At 38.5% G+C, this 22,441-nt stretch overlaps 5 protein-coding genes across 5 annotated transcripts; all 5 read left to right on the forward strand.

The window, feature by feature from the left end:
• Positions 1-513: 513 nt before the first annotated feature.
• On the forward strand, positions 514-1,646 carry GCK72_003506 (uncharacterized protein; the record flags this gene model as incomplete). Its single annotated transcript, XM_053724093.1, has 3 exons — positions 514-651; positions 697-814; positions 1,162-1,646. 3 exons carry the CDS (start codon positions 514-516, stop codon positions 1,644-1,646), a joined length of 741 nt encoding a protein of 246 aa, XP_053592738.1.
• A 420-nt stretch (positions 1,647-2,066) lies between these two features.
• GCK72_003507 (uncharacterized protein) lies at positions 2,067-2,550 on the forward strand (the record flags this gene model as incomplete). The annotated part of the gene is made up of 2 exons (XM_053724094.1): positions 2,067-2,198; positions 2,266-2,550. The coding sequence occupies 2 exons, from the start codon at positions 2,067-2,069 to the stop codon at positions 2,548-2,550; spliced, it is 417 nt and encodes a 138-aa protein (XP_053592739.1).
• Positions 2,551-3,458: 908 nt separating this feature from the next.
• On the forward strand, positions 3,459-4,759 carry GCK72_003508 (uncharacterized protein; the record flags this gene model as incomplete). The annotated part of the gene is made up of 3 exons (XM_053724095.1): positions 3,459-3,641; positions 4,220-4,405; positions 4,463-4,759. 3 exons carry the CDS (start codon positions 3,459-3,461, stop codon positions 4,757-4,759), a joined length of 666 nt encoding a protein of 221 aa, XP_053592740.1.
• A 927-nt stretch (positions 4,760-5,686) lies between these two features.
• Positions 5,687-9,114, forward strand: GCK72_003509 (uncharacterized protein; the record flags this gene model as incomplete). The annotated part of the gene is made up of 3 exons (XM_003107421.2): positions 5,687-5,806; positions 7,140-7,988; positions 9,022-9,114. The coding sequence occupies 3 exons, from the start codon at positions 5,687-5,689 to the stop codon at positions 9,112-9,114; spliced, it is 1,062 nt and encodes a 353-aa protein (XP_003107469.2).
• A 4,169-nt stretch (positions 9,115-13,283) lies between these two features.
• Positions 13,284-15,222, forward strand: GCK72_003510 (uncharacterized protein; the record flags this gene model as incomplete). The annotated part of the gene is made up of 4 exons (XM_053724096.1): positions 13,284-13,367; positions 13,412-13,774; positions 14,567-14,725; positions 15,148-15,222. The coding sequence occupies 4 exons, from the start codon at positions 13,284-13,286 to the stop codon at positions 15,220-15,222; spliced, it is 681 nt and encodes a 226-aa protein (XP_053592741.1).
• Between the last annotated feature and the right edge of the window lie 7,219 nt (positions 15,223-22,441).

The raw sequence follows: 22,441 nt of genomic DNA on the forward strand, positions 1-22,441 counted from the left end.
AGAACCCAACTTCTTTCAAATTTTCTTAGGTTTTGTAGAAAACACCGATTTTTTCGAATGTAGGCTAGTTTTGAAGATCAAAAAATGATCTGCATTTTTGGTGTTGGCAATTTTTTGATAGCTCCGCCCACTTTTGAGATACAAGCGGTTGAGGCCTACTCTCCTTCTCTCCCGGGTAGCAACGCGTAGCCTAACTTCAAACGCCTATATCTCAAAAGTGGGCGGAGCAATCGAAAAGTTGCCAACTACAAAGATATAGTCCGCTTTTTGATCTACAAAACAAAGTAAAACCCGTAAAAATCGAATAAAAATCGAGCTACTGAGAGCGTCTCAAACCCCTCGATATTTTAGATTGACAAGAATTTGTTACAATTTCAAACATTTATATCTCAAAAGTGGGCGGATTCTCCTGATATCTATTATTTTCCAGCACTCGAAAATTCCATAGGAATGTAGGATGGCAATAGAGTGTTTTGTTGTATTCCAAAAAACTACCGCGCATTCATCTCAGAAATGTCGACAACGATTTTTGGGTATTTAACAAGTATATGGTTCATTTCGTTTGGAAAAGCGGAAATTTTATGGAGTATCATTTGTGTCGTCGTGTACACGCTGTGCTTATTGCACGTGTTGACAGTGGTAGTCGTGTTTGTAAGTGTTGCAGTCAAATGAAAAGAGTGCAAATCTAATTTTCAGTTTTGTCTAAAATCTCATTACTTCGAGTTAGCCGAAGGACTCCGACATTTGAAGGTTCAGAAGAATAATATTCTGGAGGAATATGGCAACTATAAGATCAATAAGAACAAGTTTTTCGGTGAGTGATTGAAATATACCATATTCTGAAAATGTTTTGACACATCACCACCAAATATTTGTAATTAACTTCTTCCTTTCAGGAGCCAGACGGCGCTGAACATCACATCCACAAGACAAACAAGTGATTTATAACAAGTATATTTTCAAGTTTCTTGTTATATAAAATGTTTTATTTTTCTTTTAACAAAAAGGTGTTCCTTTCTTCCACAGATACCGTTTGTTTTACATTAGAGCGCGTCTCCACTACCCTTCCTTTGTGTGGTGTCCTTCTGGTCCTCCTCTTACCCTCCATGTATTGATTTTTGCGTGAGGGCCACTATTTCCTAACAATGATCGACTATGTAGAATCAGAGGATTCTGACATGAACACGAATTGTTTTAAGAGGAATTATGAATTAGAAGAGAAACATTTGCTCTGGAATCTTCCATTTATAGTCATCAACCCAATATACGCAGTTTTGAATAGAGGAACTTCATACACTTCAGTCTACAAACAATCCCCATTGATTCATTTCTGTTTCTGGCACTTTTATATTTTCTCCACATTCGTATTACCTACTACATTCTACCCTCCACCAGTGAAAGACAACATGCCATGGTTCTTCGCTAACGTTTACAACGTTCTTTCGTTTTATATCACTGCTGATTTTCTTCTATCCAAAAAAATGCCAATTATTCAACAAATTCGAGATGTTCAAGCCGGTTGTGTTGGCTCTCTTTTGTCTACTTGGTGTATGATGTTTGCATATGTTACTGTAGATTTGGACGGGTATTTTGTGGTGAGTTTTGATATTTATAGAAGTTACACTGACACAAAATTGTCACTGTAACTTCCAAGACGTATATCTCAAAAGTGGGCGGAGATATCAAAAAGTGGTTAACTACAAAAATGTAGCCCTATTCAAGATCTATAAAATTAGCCTATTCTCTAAATAATATTTGTAAAAAATAAGCAAAAATTGAGTTGATGACGGAACCTCAAACAAAAAAATACAGAAATACATTGTCACACTTCCCCGACTGAAATTTTATGCCATATTTTTAAAAATTTTATGTTTGTTAGATAGATCATGTCCTAATCTCCATTTTTTTAGTTAACAACTTTACGAATATAAGATTTAATAAATATTGCCTGCAGGGAACGCTATAATAGTACTTTAAACTTGACGATTTTCACTCTTCAACTGAATTTTCAGATCTCTCGTTGTGCCTACCACGTGTCTACTTTTACTATTCTTTATTCATTTCTAATGACAACTAGTTATGTATCAAATGTCTACATTGATTTGCCATCTGAAAATCGGAAGAAATCAAAATTATTCATTGGAATACTTCATGTCATTCTCGGAGGAATAATTGGATATTTATCGACAAGGATTACTGTAAGTTCATCTTTTTTTAAATCTTCTCAATAAAGCGCATTTGCCTTCCAACGATATATTATTTCAGTTCAATATCACAATCTGTCTGTTTCTCGTCATTCTCTCCTTCATGTTCTCAATTAATTCATATAATTATTTAACTGTGAATTCATATTTATTATGTGAACATCGATGGTACAAATGGGAATTCCAAGAATCGAGAGGCATCATTTGCCACGTCATCAGAAGACGACGTCATCTCTCGAATCCCTCGGAAATTCTGAATTCTTCGTCTTCTCAAAAAGGATATTTCCAATATGAAGATGATATTCAATTGGATCAGAAATATTATAACGAATATTTGAAGCATTGAATTAATAAATATTGCATCTACAGTAATCTTTTTTAAATTTTGTCAGTGTAAAAAAATTGACAACTTTTTTCAAATTTCCTTTGATTTTGTAGAGAACGTCACTGATATCTCAGTCAACCGATTTTTTCGAAAATAAATTAATTTTGTAGATCAAATTCAGGGCTACATTTTTGTAGTTGACAACTTTTTGATAGCTCCGCCCACTTTTGAGATATAAGCGTTTGAGGCTTACGCTCCTTCTCTCCCGGGTAGCAACGCGTAGCCCAACTTCAAGAGCGTGTATCTCAAAAGTGGGCGGAGCTATCGAAAAGTTGTCAACTACAGAAATATAGTCCGCTTTTTGATCTACAAAACAAAGTAAAAACCGTAAAAATCGAATAAAAATTGAGTTACTGAGAGGGTCTCAAACCCCTCGATATTTTAGATTGACAAGAATTTGTTACAATTTCAAACATTTATATCTCAAAAGTGGGCGGATTCTCCTGATATCTACATTTTGGTATATTTTTCAGCTCATAATATTACGTTAAAGTGAGATCCCCGTTTCTGCCCGTTTGACAAGTATGCTTGCCACCCAACCCATCTGTTCTCCGGCCATCTGCTCTCCCTTCTGTCCCCCCTCTCCGTTGCCACACAGCATTATTGATTATTCGGGGACGAATTTCTGCGTAATGAGAAATAGTTGGGAACCCCTAGATAGGCAAACAAGAGACCGCCTGCGATGCCGTAATATAATAATAAATCTAATTATATTTTTTATCAACCCAATCATCGCGATTCTCAACACTTCCCTGTATACTTCAGTCTACAAACAATCCCCAGTAACCCATTTCTTATTTTGGCACTTTTATTTTTTTAGTTCTTTTATATTCCCTGCAATATTCTACCCTCCACCATTGGAACACAACATGCCATGGTTCTATGCGAACATGTATAATACTTTGATAGCTGGGTATTTCATGCTGCAAATAGATTATATGCCTCGAATTCAGCAACTTTCGAATATTCAATTCGGATGTGTTGGCTCTCTTTTATCCAGTTGGTTTATGATGTTTGCATATGTTACTGTAGATTTGGATGGCTATTTTGTGGTAAGTTTTGATATTGATAGAAGTTACACTGACACAAAATTGTCACTGTAACTTCCAAGACGTATATCTCAAAATTGGGCGGAGATATCAAAAAGTGGTTAACTACAAAAATGTAGCCCTATTCAAGATCTATAAAATTAAATAATATTTGTAAAAAATAAACAAGAATTGAGTTGATGACGGAAACTCAAACAAAAAAAATACAGAAATACATTGTCACACTTCCCCAACAAAAATGTTATGCCATATTTTTAAAAATTTTATGTTTGTTGGATAGATCATGTCTTAATCTCCATTTTTTTAGTTAACAACTTTTTGATAGCTCCACCCACTTTTCAGATACAAGCGTTTCAAATCTCACTTCGTCTCGTTCCCTCTCTTGGTGACACTGGGTAGCCCAACTTCAAGCGCATGTATCTCAAAAGTGGGCGGAGCTATGAAAAAGTTGTCAACAGGAAAAATAAAGATTAGGACATGATCTATCCAACGAATATAAGATTTAATAGAACTCGTCAGTAGGGAACGCTATAACCGCCTTTCAAACTTGATGACTTCTCACTCTTCAACTGAATTTTCAGATCTCCCGTTGTGCCTACCACGTGTCTACTTTTACTATTCTTTATTCATTTATTATGACAACTAGTTATACATCAAATGTCTACATTGATTTGCCATCTGAAAATCGGAAGAAATCAAAATTATTTTTTGGAATTCTTCATGTCATTCTCGGAGGAATAATTGGATATTTATCGACAAGGATTACTGTAAGTTTGTTTTCTCTCAATAGAGCGCATTTGCCTTCCAACGATATATTATTTCAGTTCAATATCACAATCTGTCTGTTTCTCGTCATTCTCTCCTTCATGTTCTCAATTAATTCATATAATTATTTATCTGTGAATTCATATTTATTATGTGAACATCGAATGTGGAAATGGGATTTCCAAGAATCAAGAGGCATCATTTGCCACGTCATCAGAAGACGACGTCATCTCTCGAATCCCTCGGAGATTCTGGATTCAACGATTTCTTTGTCTTCTCAAAAAGGTTATTTCCAATATGAAGATGATATTCAGTTGGATGACAAATATTATAACGAATGGTTTTTGCGTTGGTGAATATAATAAATATTGCATCTACAGTAACCTTATAAAAATTTTGTTTTTACTTTTTTTATTGAATTGGTCTTGTAGATCAAAAGAAGTGCTACATTTTTGTAATTGACATCTTTTCGATGGCTCCGCCCACTTTTGAGATACAGGCGTTTGAAGCTAACGTCCTTCTCTCCTCTCCTGGTGGCATTGGGTAGCCTAAATTCAAACGTCTATATCTCAAAAGTGGGCGGAGCTAAAGAAAAGTTGTCAATTGCAAAAACTATCTACTTGATTTGATCTACAAGATAGAACAAATAAAAAAAAGAAAAAATCGAAAATTCACTAAAATTGACGTCAAGCGGAATCGAACCCTGGTACCCGTTCTCATAGTGTACCTTGACCAACAACTACTCGGCCAAATTTGATTTTTGCTAAAAATTTGGTTCCCGGCTTGGAAAATAAGGTTTCGAAAAGTTTTCATCGTCAGAAATGGAGATTTCCGGTTATTTTTATGTAAAAATCACATTTTTCCGTTAAAAATGATTAACTTCTACAATTTTTGCAATTTTCCAACTTCAAGCGTGTGTATCTCAAAAGTGGGCGGAGCTATCAAAAAGTTGTCAACTACAAAAATGTAGACCTTGTTCTGATCTACAAAACTAGTTTACTTTCAAAAAAAATCTGTTGAGAAGTGTACCCATGACGGGGTCTCAAACTTGGTCCCCCTCTCTCAATAATTTTCTATTTTTCAAATTTCCCGCCAAAAAGACAGATGGTGTCACCCCCAATGTGTCCCCCATCCCCCCTTCTCTGCAGCATTCATTCGTGTATTCCATATTGTTGTGTGTGTGTGCCATTTCTCTCCTTCTCTCTCTCTCCCTGTCTGCGTCTCTCACTCGTTTTTGATCTACCCACATTTTCATTGATTTCTTTCAGGTTCAGGGGAACCTAATGAATTCTCCAGAAGACGATGGTCTGAATGAATTCGGTCTCCCAAGGAAGCCACCGATGACACCGCCCGGTCCTGCACCGATTTCTGATGATGAGGAGGAGAATGATGGACGAGAGAGAGTGAGTTTTCTATTTTGTCAGTGTAACTTTTTTGTCAGTGTAACATTAGAAAATGTAAAATTTTTGGAAAAAAAGAAATTTGTGGATTCGAAAATACCTAATTTCAGTCGGTTAATGTTCCGAGTAGTATGAAACATAATTGTTTTTAGCTGGACTGAAATTGGTCAGTGTAACTTTTTTGTCATTGTAATACATGGGAAATTTTCGCGGTTTTCTGAAGAAGCTGGCTTCTTACTATTAATTTCAAGGCTAGTCGATTTTTGAACTTTTCGACCTTAAAAACTTGTTTTTAGAGTCAAAATTACGATTTTAATGCTTCTGAACAATGTTTTTTACCATAAAATTTGGTTATTGTAAGGAGACTTTTTTTGTCAGTGTAACACATCGGACATATATTTTTTTGAATATTTTGAAACAAACTGCAAAACTGTAGTTATAGATTTTCCTGGATTTGAAAATCCCCAATTTCCGTCAGCTTCAGTTCCCGGGCAGTATGCAAAATTGTTTTTTTGACAGGTCTGCAGTTTGGTTACTGTAAAATATTTTTGTCAGTGAATGAAAGGGGTGCAACTAACATTTTGGTCAGTGCAACAAAAAATGTTGTTTTCAAAAAAATTTCCATCTAAATCGAGCTAAAACTCCTAAATTTACGGGCGGTTCAATTTTTCAAAATTGTGAAGAATTTACCAATTTTGAGAAACCGTCCCAAAGCAGGATCTTGCCCAATCTTTTGAAAATCTATATTTTCAAATAGATCAAATCTAGATCTACATTTTTGTAGTTGACAACTTTTTGATAACTCCGCCCACTCTTAAGATATGCGCTTTTAAAGACAGGCACTATTAAGCCAAGCTGCCGCGAGTGCTTATCATTAAATACACATATCTCAAAAGTGGCAGGAGCTAGAAGAAAGATTTAAAAAGGAAAATGTAGGGCATTTTATGTACAATATTTCTGCAGTTGACAACTTTTTGATAGCTCCGCCCACTTTTAAGATACGGGAGCTTGAACTTCACTTTCCAACAGCGAGCCGCTGAGTTGCCTATCTTCAAACCCTCCTATCTCAAAAAAGGGCGGAGCTACCAAAAAGTTGTCAACTAAAAAAATGTAGTCCTGGATTTGATCTACCAGAAAATATAATTAACAAAAAGATTGAGCAAGATCCTGCTTTGTGACGGGCTCTTAAAATTGGTAAATTCTTCAAAATTTTGAAAAATTCAGTTGTCCGTAACTTTGTGAGTTTTAGCTCAATTAATCTCAAAACTACACCATTTTAATGGAAATTTAATCAATTAATTGAATTCACCACCTAATTACCCCTAATTACTTCCAGATCGGTCCAAAAACACCGCCAGAACCCGCTCCACAAAGTTCCCAAGAAAGTGACGGCGAGATCTCAAGTGATGACGGCGAACTCCACCAATCCGTCCCCCAGACACCAGCTAAGCAGACCCCAGTCGTCGTCGCTAAGCCTCCCCCAAGACCACAGTATCACCATAAGCCACGCCCACCACCACAACAATCTAAGCAGCGCCCAGAGGTAGCTGCTAAGCCACGTCATGACATGTCACGAGAACTCTCATTCCCCCATTTGGCAATGAAGAAAAGTCTGGAAATGTTGGAATTAAACGAGAGAAATGGTCTATCGATTACCGATGATCAACTCGTTGATCTCGTGATCGACGCGATTCAAATCGATAAATCACTCGACAAATTAATCGATAAACGCTCTGAAATGATGCGTGAAATGACGGAAATCCGGGATTCTGAATTCCAAAAAATCAAGAGAATCCATGGTAGAATGCCACGTCATATGCAAGATGTCATTCAATTCGACGGTCAGAATGTTCTAATTTCCAATGAGCCGCCCATGATGGCTCCCCATCGGGGAGGATATGGACCCCCGATGCCTCCACCACCTCAATGGGCGGTCCCTCCACCACCACCATTCACCGCCGGACCGCCCCCACCATTCGTCGCTCCGCCCACTTTCTCGGCGCCACCACCGATGGCCGCGGCGGCTCCGCCCCCGATGTTCTCGATGCCACCACCGCCGTTGGCATTCCAGGCGCCACCGCCCGTCATCGCTCAAGAGTATTTCACGCCTCCGCCGTCCAAGAAACCGGCGGCGATCAATTTGTCAAATATGTTGACCAACGCGTTGAAAGCGCAGATTTGTCAGGTAGGAATTTGGAAAAAATTCGAAAAATTTCAAGGTGTACTCCTCTCGGACAAGTGGTGATTTTTGACCAGCGATTTTTTTCGATTTTATCGATAAATCGGGTGTTTTCAAAGTTTTGTTCAAAAAGGGAAGAGAAAAATCGCTAAAAACGTGGATAATCGCGATCAACCCAGAAATCGGTCGTGTACTCCTCTCGGACAAGTCGAAATTTGTTGATTTTCCCTGTTATTTAGGCGATTTTCTCTATTATATTAACAAAACAAGTTTTTTGCTTTATTTTCCAAAAAAAAAGAGAAAAATCGCGGAAAGATGGTGAAAATCGCTGTAAAACCAAAAAATCGACCGTGTACTCCTCTCGGACAAGTGGAATTTTGTCGATTTTCACCATTTTTAGCGACTTTTTTCAATTTATTCATGAAAAATTGCTTATCTTGTTCGATTAAGTGAGAAATCCGAGAAAAATCAAAAAAAAATCCCCGAAAATCACTAAAAATATGCGAATCGGCCGTGTACTCCTCTCGGACAAGTCGAAAATGTTTTTTTGAAGAGTTGACGCCGATTTTCACTGTTATTTAGGCGATTTTCTCTATTGTATTGATAAATCACGTTTTTTGCTTAATTTTCCGAAAAAAAACTAGCAAAATCGCCGAAAAACACTGGAAATCGCGATCAACCCAGAAATCGGTCGTGTACTCCTCTCGGACAAGACGAAATTTGTCAGTTTTCACGATTTCTAGCGATTTTTTTCAATTTTTGAAAAAAAGGCATATTTCTCTCAATTTCAAGGTGAAATCTGAAGAAAAACGAGAAAAATCGCTGAAAACGGTGAAAATCGCTGTATAACCGAAAAATCGACCGTGTACTCCTCTCGGACAAGTCGAAAATTTTTTAATTGATAAATCGCACTATTTGACTGGATGTTATCAGAAAAAACCCCAGAAAGGCAAAAATAGAGAAAAAAGAAAAATTTCCACTTGTCCGAGAGGAGTACACGACATCTTTAGACTCCACCTGAAAAAATTCAATGTTTCAGGTCCAAACCTCGGCAAGCACCACTACACCAACCAAACAGTCCGTGCCATCACTTATGAGCATCAACATTCCAGGACCTTCGGGATCTCACTAATGAGCGGAGAGCAGCAAGTGCGCCCCATTGCTAACTATTACTAATACTCTATTTTTGTATCTATTTGTGATTGAAAGGAAACTGATGATACATTTTGAAATAAATTAACAGATGAACAAAATATAGCAGCAGAAAAATGATATAATTGCTACTGAAAATAATTGAAAATTGAAAACGGGGATGGGGTGGAATGAGAAGGGAGGAGAAAATAAACAAAGAAACGTGCGGCAAAATTGCAAAAAAAGGGGGCGGGGCCTAATTCAACGACGTCCTCCATCCCTGTCATATCGATCCCTTCTCCTCTCCGAACTTCTTGATCGTTTTCGACGTCGTTCCGGTGATCGTGATCGACTTCTGGAGCGACGATGACGTCGTGACGACGACGATGATGAAGCAGAAGACGTTGACGATGAATCCCTCTCACGACTTCTCGATCTCGACCGTTTTTTGCTCTTTTTCCTCGATTTTCGATCCTTTTCCTCTATCTTTCTCTCGGATTTCTCGGAATCTGAGGAATCTGAAATTGGAGGATTAGATTGGTAGTGAATTGGGGGTAGAGGGGGCGTGGCTTAAAAAGTGGGCGGAGCTTTATAAAGGGGAGTTTCATATACTTTTCATAGGAAGAAATAGCTGGAAACCCGGGTAGTTTGCTGAGGCTAAGAGACTACAAACTACGAAATGAAGTTAGCCTCAGTAAAATCGAAAATAGCGCAATATGGACGTAAAAATAGCTAAAACTCGATTAAAACCGCCAGAAATCGAGGAAATGAGCTTGTTTCTGTTTTTGCTGATCATTTTCGCCAAAAACCACTAAAATCGGTGGAAAACGAGCAAAGTTACAGCGATTTCAAGTTTTACTGAGGCTAAGAGACTACAAACTACAAAATGGAGTTAGCCTCAACAAAAATGAAAACAGCGCAAAATGGACGGAAAAACACGGGGAAAAGCGGGAAAAATGTAGTTTTTTCTCGTTAAAATGGTTAAAATGCACAAATAGACATCGTTCATCATAAAATTAATTGAATTGAATGATGCACACTTTACCTTACCTTGTGCGCGCGAAACATCACCATCAACAACCTTGATGGGGTTCACCACCGGTGGTGACGAATCTGTCTTAACACTAAACTTTCGATGTATTGGGATACCCACGGGCGTCTTGAATTCTCCTGGAGACTCCGCCCCTTTGCTTGTCGTCGCCACGTCATCATTCTCATCGCCACGTAGTCGATCGTCGTTCGCGTCGCTGTCACTGTCCTCACCGTCGCCTTAAAAATCAATAATTGAAAATATTTATTCAAACGAAAAAAGAAATTCAAAAATCAAACCAAACGCTGCGAGAGCCGCCAGTGCTGAGCTGTTTCCGACAATTTTCGGCGCCGATGACGTCACTTTTCGCTCTTTTTTGCGATTACGGTGGTCCCTGAGTTCCTCCTGAATAATTCGCATTATCGCGTCGTTCGACGTCTCCAGAAGCACGTTCATCATCAACGATTTCACACAGCGCATCTGGAAACAGTGGGGGTATTGTTGAGGCTAAGAAAGTTTTTGTAGTTTGTATTAAGTTAGCCTCAACAAAAAATTAGTGACTTTTAAAACAAAAATTGGCATAAAAATCTATTTTTGTTGCGAAAGTTGGCAAAATCTTTCAAAACAAAAACTCAAATTCTCCACATTTCGGTCTGTATTGAGGCTAACTAAAAATGTAGTTCGTAGTCAAGCAAACGTTACTGAGGCTAAGCGACTACAAACTACAATGTCCAGTTAGCCTCAGTAAACTCAAAACATGCGCAACTATGATCGTTTTTAACGGATTTCGATGAGTTTTTGCTCAAAATAGGCCGATTTTTGTTAGAAATGAAAAGAAATCCTATTTTTGATGTTTTTGTGAAGAAGAAATGAACAAAATGCAGATTCAGTTTTTTGAATAAATTTTGACTGTAAATTATGATTTTTGAGTAAAATTGATGAAAAACGCATAGAATTTTAGGGAAAATATGAAAAAATTGTTTGAAAATCGGTTTTTCTGGGTTGAGGCTAACCGACTACAAACTACAATGTCCAGTTAGCCTCAGTAAACTCTAAAAGCTCAATTTTTCGCATTAAAATCGCATCTAAAACCGTACAAAAAGCTCTCTTCTCTCCTCGGTATCGTCTTCCGACTCTTCCGCAACACTATCCACATCTCCATTCCCTTTCGGCTCCTCCTCCTCATCAGACGACGAGTCGAATTTACTCTTTCCCGCCTCCGCACGTCTTCTCGCCTTCTCCTCCTCAGCCCGTCTCAATTTCTCCTCCTTCTCCAACTGTTTCTGCTTCTCTCGTTCCGCTTTTTCAAGTCCTTCTAGAATCCACGCTGGCAACTTCTTCCGGGCCTCTTTATCCATCGCATATGCTCCAGAAGCCACCATTGCTATCGGCGGAGGTGGTGGGACCGCCTGTGGTGGTGGTGGGGATGGCTCATGGGCGGTTTGGTGTCTAGTAGTGTCTTGGAAGAAATGCAGATGAGGTGGGCGAGGCGCCGGCGTTCCGAAAAATGTCGGAGGGGGCGGTGCTGGCGGATTCTGTGCGGCAGCTGCAAAAAGTGGGCGGGGCGGTGGCGGTGCCGAAGAGGACGCCGCAGATGGAAACAGACTTTTCGCCGGTGGAGGACCAGGGGGCGGAGCCTGATGCATAGGCGGTCCCGGGAACAACGGTTGAGGCCCATGGTGGTTTCGCCACGTGTCAGGACCACCATGTTGTTGAAATCCTTGCTGGAATCCGTTCTGAAAGCCATGATGCTGCGGAGGTGGAGGGCCACGTGGAGGAGGCGGTCCCCCATGAAAAGGAGGCGGAGCCTGTTGTCTCCACTGATCATCGTCGCCGCTCGACGACCAATCACCCCAATCCTGGTTTTGAAAGTTTTGGAAATTTTGATTTTGAAAATTCTGTGGGGGATAGTGATGACGTGGCGGTTGATTGTGCCATGGAATTTGATGATTTTGAGCGAAATCTTGTTGGTGATGAGGGTGGTTGCCACGTGGATGAGGTGGTGGCGGCTCCTCAGGCTTCTGCATTGCCATCCATTGTTGGGCTAACTGCGCCCAGTCAACTGAAAAATTATCAATTTTTCATTGAAAAATGCTTAAAAAATCGATTTCCATTTCACTGAGGCTAACTTGAAAGTGTAGTTTGTAGTCAGTTAGCCTCAGCAAACTCCCCAGAGCTTTACTGAGGCTAACTGACTACAAACTACACGATTTGCTGAGGCTAACTTTCTTCGCAGTTTTCAGGATTTTCGAACATTTTTTGCGGATTTCCCTTTCTTTTTCAAGATATTCTTACCATTTTCAGCCGGTTGCGCTTGATGATACTCGGTCCAATTGTCCATTTTCCTTGTGTTGAAGGATTTTCTGGAAGAAAAATACATTATTCGGGATTTTTAAACCTCAAAAGCGATAATTCGAGAGAAATTGGTCATAAAATATCCGAAAAATACGGCTTCCCATCCATAAGGAAAATCGAAGGCTCAAACGGTCCGCAGACTTCTGCGTCTCACACTCTCTCGTACATACAGATGGAGCGCGTTTGCATTATTGGCGGGAATTTGGGAAAATTATAGAAATTGAGATTAAAAAGGTATAAATTTAGTCTTTTCGGGTGTTAAAAAAGTTGGAAAATTTGATAGAGTATCTCTGGCAAACATATTAACTGGAAATCTTCAAAAATAGCTTGAAATCTCAAAAAGAAAGACCACCAGCAGCTAAACAAGAAATTTAATTGAATTTCAGAATATTCCACCTGCCAGGCTACTTCAAATAACTTTTACAGCTTTTTCAAAATCCAAAAGAAGAAAAAAACAAAAAATCAAAGAGATACAGCCTGAATTCTCTGCCCCTCATACTGACTTTTCGAGGCAGTCGCTAGTCCACGGCCACCTCGTCCATCCCGTCTTAAATTTTATTGACAGATGTGTAACATATACTTTTTCTGATTGTGTGGGAAAAGCCGGAGCAGTTTGACGAAAACAATCGATAATATTTATCAGTTTTCAGCCAAAATCACGATTTCCGTGCGAAACCCAGCGCATCGATTGGGGCACGCGCCTTTAATGATTACGGTGGGTTGGTTTTTGAATTTTTTGAATTATTGTTTTTTCGAAGGAAAAATATAATTTTTGTAATTTTTAGATGTCAGATAGGAAGGAGGACTTTACCTCGATAAATTATACTGGATTCGGAGGAGATGAATACAATTTGCAGACCGGAATAGTGGTAAACATTTGTTTTGTCAGTTTTCTACAAAAATTTTTCTCTAGGAAGCCTCCGACTCGACCTACAACACATTCCTTGATGATAATAATCCAAAAGTGCTGACAACAATGAGAAACATGTTTTCTGAGCGAAAATCCGACGATTACGAGTTGGTCTATCATAATTTCTCAGAAAACCATCCGATTCCGACAAGAAATACTCAAAATCTGAATCAATACTATCCGGAATCTCATTTGAATCAACAAATTGCTCAAAATCAACACGTTTATCGTATCATTCATCATAATCCACATCCGATTCGTCAAATTCAACATTTCGTCCCGAATCCTCAACCGGGACCGCCAGAAGTTAAAGAAGAAGACGATTATGAGGAGGAGGATCATGATGAAGACGATTTTATGGAAGATGTAAGCGAAAAATCGACAAAATCCGCCAAAAATCGAAAAAAAAAACGCTCGTTTCTGTTTTTGCTGATAATGTTGAGCCAAAAACCACTAAAATCGGTTGAAAAGTTACAGCTATTTCAATTTTTGCTGAGGCTAACTGACTACAAACTACGAAAGTAAGTTAGCCTCAACAAATCTTCACTGAGGTTAACTCCATTTTGTAGTTTGTAGTTACTTAGCCTCAGTAAAATTCAAAAAACCAGGTTTTCATTGGAAAAAGCTAATTTTTTTTTTCACATTTTGCTTATAGAAATTCTGAGAAAAGTCTCATAATTGAATTTGAATTCAGAAAATCGCTGGCGCACCTTTGACGTGTTATCGGTGTTCTTTTTTAGCTGAGCACCGGAGAAACCTTGTTTTCTTTCAAAATATAATATTTTCCTCTCAAAAATTCAGCTTTTAAACTAAAAATGAGTTTATTTCGAAAGTTTTGAAGAGAAAAACTACAAAAATCGAGAAAAAACTGAGTTCGCATCGAAGTTTTACTGAGGCTAAGCGACTACAAACTACAAAAAGCTCTTAGCCTCAGCAAAACTCAATCTTGCTCTTTTTTCAACAGAAGACGTTTAAAATGAAAGCGAAATTCGTGAAAATCACGCGAAAAAAAGAGAAATATGAAATTAGAAGTCTCAAAAGGGCATATTTGTATGCATGTGAGCTCTCGTCATAATCTCTATTTTTCGTTTTTTTCTTCGAAACAAAATCTCTTAAACAATTATAAAATCCCTTTAATCCGTTCATCAAATTTTGCAGAATCGAATTGTTCATCATTGTCCAGAATGCAGTAAGAAATATACATCGGAACGTCGTCTCAAACATCATATCGAAGTACACAAGAATGCGAATGCTTATAAATGTCCAAAATGTGGATATTGTTATCAGAGTCCCGACAGTTTACGAAGACATTGGAAGGTAAACTTGGCTGATATTTCTGGTAGAATCGTGCAAAATTAGTTAAATAAATTTCTTTGGAAATCTAGGAAAAACCGCTATTTTTAAAAGTATTTTTCTGAGGCTAACTTTATCTTGTAGTTTGTAGTCGGTTAGCCTCAGTAAACAATTGTTCCTCTTGAAATTGAGAATGTGCTTGGTTTTCACAATTATTTTTGTAATTTTTACTATTTTTGCATCAAAAATTAGAATTTGCAGCTTCTTTTTAGCAGAAACTGCTCAATTTCATCGAAAAATCAATTTTTAGACAAAGTAGTGCAAAATTTGATGAGGCTAACTCCTATTTGTAGTTTGTAGTCACTTAGCCTCAGCAAACAGTTATCTGAGATTTCCAGTTGTTTTCGAACATTTTAAATCCAAAAAAATTATTTTTCCTATTTCAGAAAACTCCAAACTGCGACGAGACGCTCCCCAAATCAATGAAAGCGGAAAGTATGGAGCCAACACCTCAAGAATGACCGATTTCTCTCATCAAATCTTGATTTTTCTACTTATTAATATATTCCTGTTGATTTTTTCTCAGTTTTTCACCCTTTTTGTCCACTATTTGCTCACTGTTTGTCCAGTTTTGTCCATGAATTATCATATTACACAGAAAATCGAAAAAAAAACACATCCCCGTGACCACTTCCATTTGATTCAATTTAGTTTAAAACATCTTTTTTAGTTGTATTTTGATAATTATAAACTTGAATTTTTCTTTTTTTCACTTTCATGCTTTTCGTTTTCCATTCAAATTCTGTGATAATTTCATCGGAATATGATTACCTATTTCTCCTGTATTTAAAGCTTCGCTGAGGCTAAGAAATATTGTAGTTTGTAGTCACTTAGCCTCAGCAAAAGATGAGATTCGATTCAAATTGATGTTTGAATGATTTTTTCGCCTTTTTTTCAGAATTTTGGATTGAAAAATCAACCTTTTCTGCCAGGCAGTAGTTTGGTTATGTAAAAAAACATTTCTTGTTGAAAAAGGCGGAAAAAAGCCGTTTGTTTACTGAGGCTAACACATTCTTGTAGTTTGTAGTCAATTAGCCTCAGCAAAAATGTGATTCGCTCCAACCGCCACATTAGCCACGTTGTATACGCAACACGTAACCTAGGTGTCCCCAAGACGTCCACTGGCTGCATATGAACGTCCACAGTGGCCGGTTGCTTAGATGGTCCCTCTCATTCTCTCTGCTACCCTCCCCTATCTTCACACTATTTCTCTCTTTCTCTAGTCGCATAATTCTCCTCTCTCTCTCGTTTTCTAACGATCCTTGTTATTTAGACCATCGAAACTCATAACAAGAGTGTGCACCCATCTGACTGTCCGTCGTCAAAGGATACGATAGGAAACGAATATTCAGATAGATTTCCTCAGAAAATGTGAGTTTTTGTCTAAATTTTCATTCCAAAACCGCAAAAATCGGTTTGGAAACGCGAAATTATATAATGTTTCGTTTTTGCTGAGGCTAACTTGTTTTTTTAGTTTGTAGTTTGTAGTTAGCCTCAGTAAAACTTATAAATCCCATTTTTGATCAAATTTTGGGTTATTTCCTTATTTTTGATATTTTTTCAAATAATTTGACTCAAATTCATTGCAAATTTGGGAAAAAACACAGAAAAATAGTTATTTCCAGGTAAAATCCATTTTCCCGTGAATTTGTTTTGTTGATTTTTGCTGATAAATTTCCTATTGAATTTGAAAAATAGAAAATCAGATCAAAAATTTGGAAGCAAAAACTACTAAAATCGGTTGAAAACACGCAAAGTTACAGCGATTTAAAGTTTTGCTGAGGCTAACTGCTCAGGCAACTCGATATCAATCTAATTCAAGTAAATTTAGAGACTAACGCGACCCAGTTAGATTGACCCACAGTCTAATTAGACTAGCATTTTGTCTAATTAGACTACAATTTTGTCTAATCCAACTAACATACAATCTAAATAGACTTGCCTGTCTATTTAGACTTTAAAACTGTCTAATTAGACTTTCAAAACGAGCTAATCTAACTAGATTGTATTTAGATTGCTATTATGTCTAATTAGACTTCGGTTGTCTAATTAGACTAACATCGAGTTGCCTGAGTGACTACAAACTACAAAAGTAAGTTAGCCTCAGCAAATCTTCACTGAGGCTAACAGATTTTTGTAGTTTGCAGTCTGTTAGCCTCAGTAAAGTTTGAAATGCAGTTTTTGACTGAATTTTGCGATTTTTCGACACTTTTCAGTTGCTATTAGAAGATTTTATTGATTTTCACAACAAACTGCAATCATATACTTCATTTTTTTCAGGAATCTGGAAGAATCGAGTGATGGAGCAGGACCAGGTCCGGATACCGAACTCATTCGTGCTCGAGCAGCTGCAGCAGCAGGAACAAAACCCACTCCCACATCAACATCTTCCCCTCTCCAACGAAACAATGCTCAACGACAACTTCCGAGTTATTCCGAAAGATTTTCCGATTTGAGAGCCTCATTTGGACTGAAAGAACCGCTTCCCGGCCCTGCGTCATGGTTTAAGAAGAAGGAAGAGAAAGTGTCTGATCGAATACCTCAACCGAGTCCATTCTCTACGAAATCCGGTGGTTCTGGACTATTCGGAGCATCTGGAGTGCCTTCTGGAGCACCTGCTAAACATGTAACCTTCAACAAAGCACTGGAAGCAGTTGGATCATCTAATAGACCTTCTGGAGCAGCGCCAAAACCACCTGGAACGACTTCTGGAGCTCCTGGAGCTTCTGGAGCAACTAACGGCACTTCTGGTACTCCTGGAGTACCTGTTTTACCGCCTAGAGCTCCACCGGGTTTACCAGAACGGAAACCGCAGCCATATATTCCTTTGGTAAGGATTTAATGGTCTGGCGCTCCTTTGACGCATTTTAATAGTGATTCTAGTCACCATCAAACCAGTTGTACCGAATCACCTCCAACGAATATTCTTTTCTATTAAAAAACAGCAATTTTTGTTTCAGATTATTCAAAAAACCGGTGAAATTTTGTTTAAATTCAGGAAAAACAGTGAAAAGTAGAGAAAAAGACGAAAAACCACGTGGAGAAAGTTAGGCTCAACAAAATCGGTGTAGTTTGTAGTCTTAGCCTCAGCAAACTATTTTTGGAAAAAACTTTTTTTTTTGCAACTATTTTTGGAAAAATTCAATTTCTTGGCAATTTTGATCAAATTTTCGCATGAATCTGTGTGTTTTCGCCGAAATTTTGTCAATTCCCGCTGAAAATTCAGCAAAATCGGTGTAGTTTGTAGTCTTAGCCTCAGCAAACTATTTTTGGAAAAAACTTTTTTTTTGCAACTATTTTTGGAAAAATTCAATTTCTTGGCAATTTTGATCAAATTTTCGCATGAATCTGTGTGTTTTCGCCAAAATTTTGTCAATTTCGGCGGAAAATTCGTGAAAAAATAGATAAGTTATAGAAAACCACGATTCTAGATGACCTTCTGGCGCACCTTTGACGCTTTCTCTTTTCCGATTCAGCTACAACAGGTATTCATTAGTGCTTTCTTGAGCCGGTTTTCATGAAGCTCTCGGAGCAAAAGCATATAAATTCGAGCGGAAAATAACAATTTCTTAGTCTGAATCGGTAGTTTCTGGCGCGCCTCTCACGCTTTTTCTTCATTAAAAAATATCATTTTCAGCCCAAGAAGCCAACGACGACGTTGCAGGCACCGAAAAAGATTGTTAGTTTTTTTTCAAAAAAAAATAATTTTCAATTAAAAAAAATTAAACATTTTAGCCACAGCCACCGGGTAGCGCACGTTACGCCCCAACGAATCAACCGATTGGTACTGGATCTCTTCTTCCGAATCCCAGTGAGTTTTAGTCGATTTTTCACTAAAAATTCAGAAAAAATAGCTAAAGCCCCGCCCACTTTCAGACATTCCTTCCATCCCTGTTTACGCAATGGTCGCACACATTCAAAAGTCGAATCCTAACTTTGATCCACACGGAGCGGCGAATCGAGATTTCCCAAAACCCACTCCATTTACTAAACGGAAACCATTGCCTTCTGCAAAAAAGCCACGAATTCCAGTCCGAATTCCAATCCAGACACCTCCGATTCGTCCGATGACCGAAGCGGCGGCGATTACAGCTGAGATGGATGCTTATATGGATATGGATATTCCAGAAGCCGTTGGAGCCGAGGAGGCGGAGCTAGAGGAGGCGGAGCTAGAGCCGGAGCCAGAGATGGAGCCAGAACCCCAACCAACTTCCGATGATCTCTACGACATTCCATTTCCGAGTCCTCCACCTCCGATGCCACCAGTTTCACGTCTCCCTGATGGTTGGCAAGCCGATCCACGTGTATTCGACGTGGCTGCGGTGGAGCAGAAAATGCGGCGTGAAAAGGAAGCGGCGGAGAGACAATTGGATAAGAAAATGAGGGGGAAAGAGCGAAAATTGGGGATCAAAACCGAGAAAATGACAGATGAAGACGTGAAACCCATGCTGAAAGGGCGGTCCAACAAACCATATACCCTCCCACAGGCTCTCTCGATTCAACTGGATTCTGACTCTTTTGACGATGATATGGATTTCACGCCTTCAATATTAAACTCGAGAAAACGTGCTCTACCGCCAGATTCGGACATGGATTATACGAACTATGATAACATGGATTATCTGAGCTCCCCGGAGAAATTTACGGAGAAATCTCCAGAGAAGTTCCCAGAGAAATCAAGTGTTCCCCCACCGGCCCGCCCAATGGGATCCGTTATAAAACCCATCGATGGCTATACACCGCCTAGAAAAGTGTTCACTTTTCAAAAATGGGATCCGGCGAATGATAAGCCGCTACCGCTACCGCTACAAAGACCACAAACTACAAAGAGTGCTCCCAAGCCGCAATCGTCGAGACTACAAACTACAAAAACTGATAGACAAGATCTAGCGGACTATGATGATACGGATATGGACTACCCCCCACCGCAACCACCACTACAAACTACACGCGCGGCTAAGCCGCTCACAATTCCCAAAAAAACTGTGGAGGAAGCGGCGAGCTATACAGAAATGGACGAAACGCGTTAGTTAGACTGTCCCCCACTTTTGTTGCATTTATCGATTTTTCAGTCCCACCACGCACAAGACAGCCGTATTTCAATTTCAATTCGTCGCAAAAAAAGACGGCGAAAGGAGGACGACCGGTGACTGTTGAGCTGCCGAATGATTGTAAAGTTCGTATTGATTTTTCCGGAAACATATGAGAAAAGAGCAAAAAACAGTTAGACTCGCAAAATCAAGTTTGCTGAGGCTAAGACTACAAACTACACCGATCTTGCTGAGGCTAACTTTTACACGTAGTTTTTCGTCTTTTTCTACGCTTTTCACCATTTTTCCGCTGATATTGACAAACTTTCGGCGAAAAGACACATTTTTGTGCGAAAATTTGATAGAAAATATCAAAAAGTTTGAATTTTTTTTGGTGATTTCCCTAGAAACAGTTTTGTTGAGGTTAAGACTACAAACTACACCGATTTTGCTGAGGCTAACTTTTTCCACTTAGTTTTTCGTCTTTTTCTACACTTTTCACCATTTTTCCGCTGATATTGACAAACTTTCGGCGAAAAGACACATTTTTGTGCGAAAATTTTATAGAAAATATCATAAAGTTTGAATTTTTTTGGTGATTTCCCTAGAAACAGTTTTGTTGAGGTTAAGACTACAAACTACACCGATTTTGCTGAGGCTAACTTTTTCCACTTAGTTTTTCGTCTTTTTCTACGCTTTTCACCATTTTTCCGCTGATATTGACAAACTTTCGGCGAAAAGACACATTTTTGTGCGAAAATTAGATAGAAAATATCAAAAAGTTTGAATTTTTTTGGTGATTTCCCTAGAAACAGTTTTGCTGAGGCTAAGACTACAAACTACACCGATTTTGCTGAGGCTAACTTTTTCCACTTAGTTTTTCGTCTTTTTCTACGCTTTTCACCATTTTTCCGCTGATATTGACAAACTTTCGGCGAAAAGACACATTTTTGTGCGAAAATTAGATAGAAAATATCAAAAAGTTTGAATTTTTTTGGTGATTTCCCTAGAAACAGTTTTGCTGAGGCTAAGACTACAAACTACACCGATTTTGCTGAGGCTAACTTTTTCCACGTGGTTTTTTCGTCTTTTTCTCTGCTTTTCACGATTTTTCCAGGTTTTTAAACAAAATTTTACTGGTTTTTTTTTGAGAAATCTGAAATAAAAATTGTTATTTTCTTGAAATACTCCCGAAAACATAATAATTGTTGCAGTTGATCCGTTACAACTGGATGGTGAACGACCAGGTGAACGTTATTCTCGTCCCGATGCCAAAAGATTCGTCGGAAAAGGAATTAAAGGTTATTTTAACGTTAGAATCAACTTTTTCACCTCAATTTTTGTTTCAGGCACTTCTTCCGGGTCTTCTCAACGCCGATGAGATGCAATTATATGGGGACAATGAGGATTCGTTCGAAATTCCTGAAAATGGTAAAGAATTTTCAGAATTTTAGCATAAAACAGACAAAATAAAATAAAAATACTTCAAGAAAATGCGAGAAAATCCGTGAAAAAAGTGAAAATTTGAAACTGCGCCAGAAATCATGAAAGTTGTTTTTCAGCAGCTTGTCCACGCGGACTACACTACGATTTTACTATTTTTTCGATAATAAAACATTTTGACGATTTCCACACAAAAAAATCCGAAAAAAGCGGAAAACCCGTTTCAAAAACCAAATAAACCAATTTCCACTTTTACTGAGGCTAAGCGACTACAAACTACAACAAGCTCTTAGCCTCAGAAAATGATAATTCCGGGTTTTTTGATAAAAATCCCCTTGGTTTCGGATAATTTTCCAAAATGCTCAATTTGAATGAAAAATCGGCGAAAAGTGTAAAAAATTGAGAAAACTACAGCGTTTTTCGTTTTTGCTGAGGCTAACTAATTTTGTAGTTTGTAGTCGGTTAGCCTCAGTAAAGCAGAACTCATGAAATAGCAGGGTTTTGAACATTTTCCGTGTGTTTTTCGCTAATTTTTTGCTTTTTTCGGCTGTTTTTTTGAGATTAATAGGAAAAATTCTAGCAAAAAGCAAAAAAATCAAGTAATTTTTATAATTTCCAGACTACAACCGAGCCACCCGCGCCATCTACACCGACGTGACGCACGATCCACAGCCGATTCTCGTGAATCCAAAACAGTACCAACGGATTGTGAAACGACGTGAAGCAAGAGGGAAATTGGAGAAAATCGGGAGACTTCGCCAGGGACGTCAACAGTATCTTCACGAGAGTCGACATATTCATGCGTTGAATCGAACACGTAATGAAGATGGGCGGTTTGATGGTGCGAGAGGTAAGGAGTAGGAAGAGACTACAAACTACATAATATCAGAGAATTTGAATTTCAGAATCATCTGACACGTCGACAAGCTCAACGCCACCACCGTCGTCGAGAAGAGAAGCAAATGAACAGATGGGAGACAGAAGAGGAGAGGATTATGCAGATATTCGGTAGGTTTTTGACAGTGTCTGTAGGTTTGTCGGGATGTCCACATTTTAAGCCAAAAACCAAGAAAATCCGTCAAAAACTGACTGAATTAGAGCATTTTTAAAGTTTACTGAGGCTTACTGAGATTTGTAGTTTGTAGTCAGTTAGCCTCAGTAAAACTTCGAGAGGGTGTAACTCAATGAGTTTTTGATCGATTTTGAT

This window comes from Caenorhabditis remanei, chromosome I (assembly GCF_010183535.1).
Source record: "Caenorhabditis remanei strain PX506 chromosome I, whole genome shotgun sequence".
Lineage (NCBI taxonomy): Eukaryota > Metazoa > Nematoda > Chromadorea > Rhabditida > Rhabditidae > Caenorhabditis > Caenorhabditis remanei.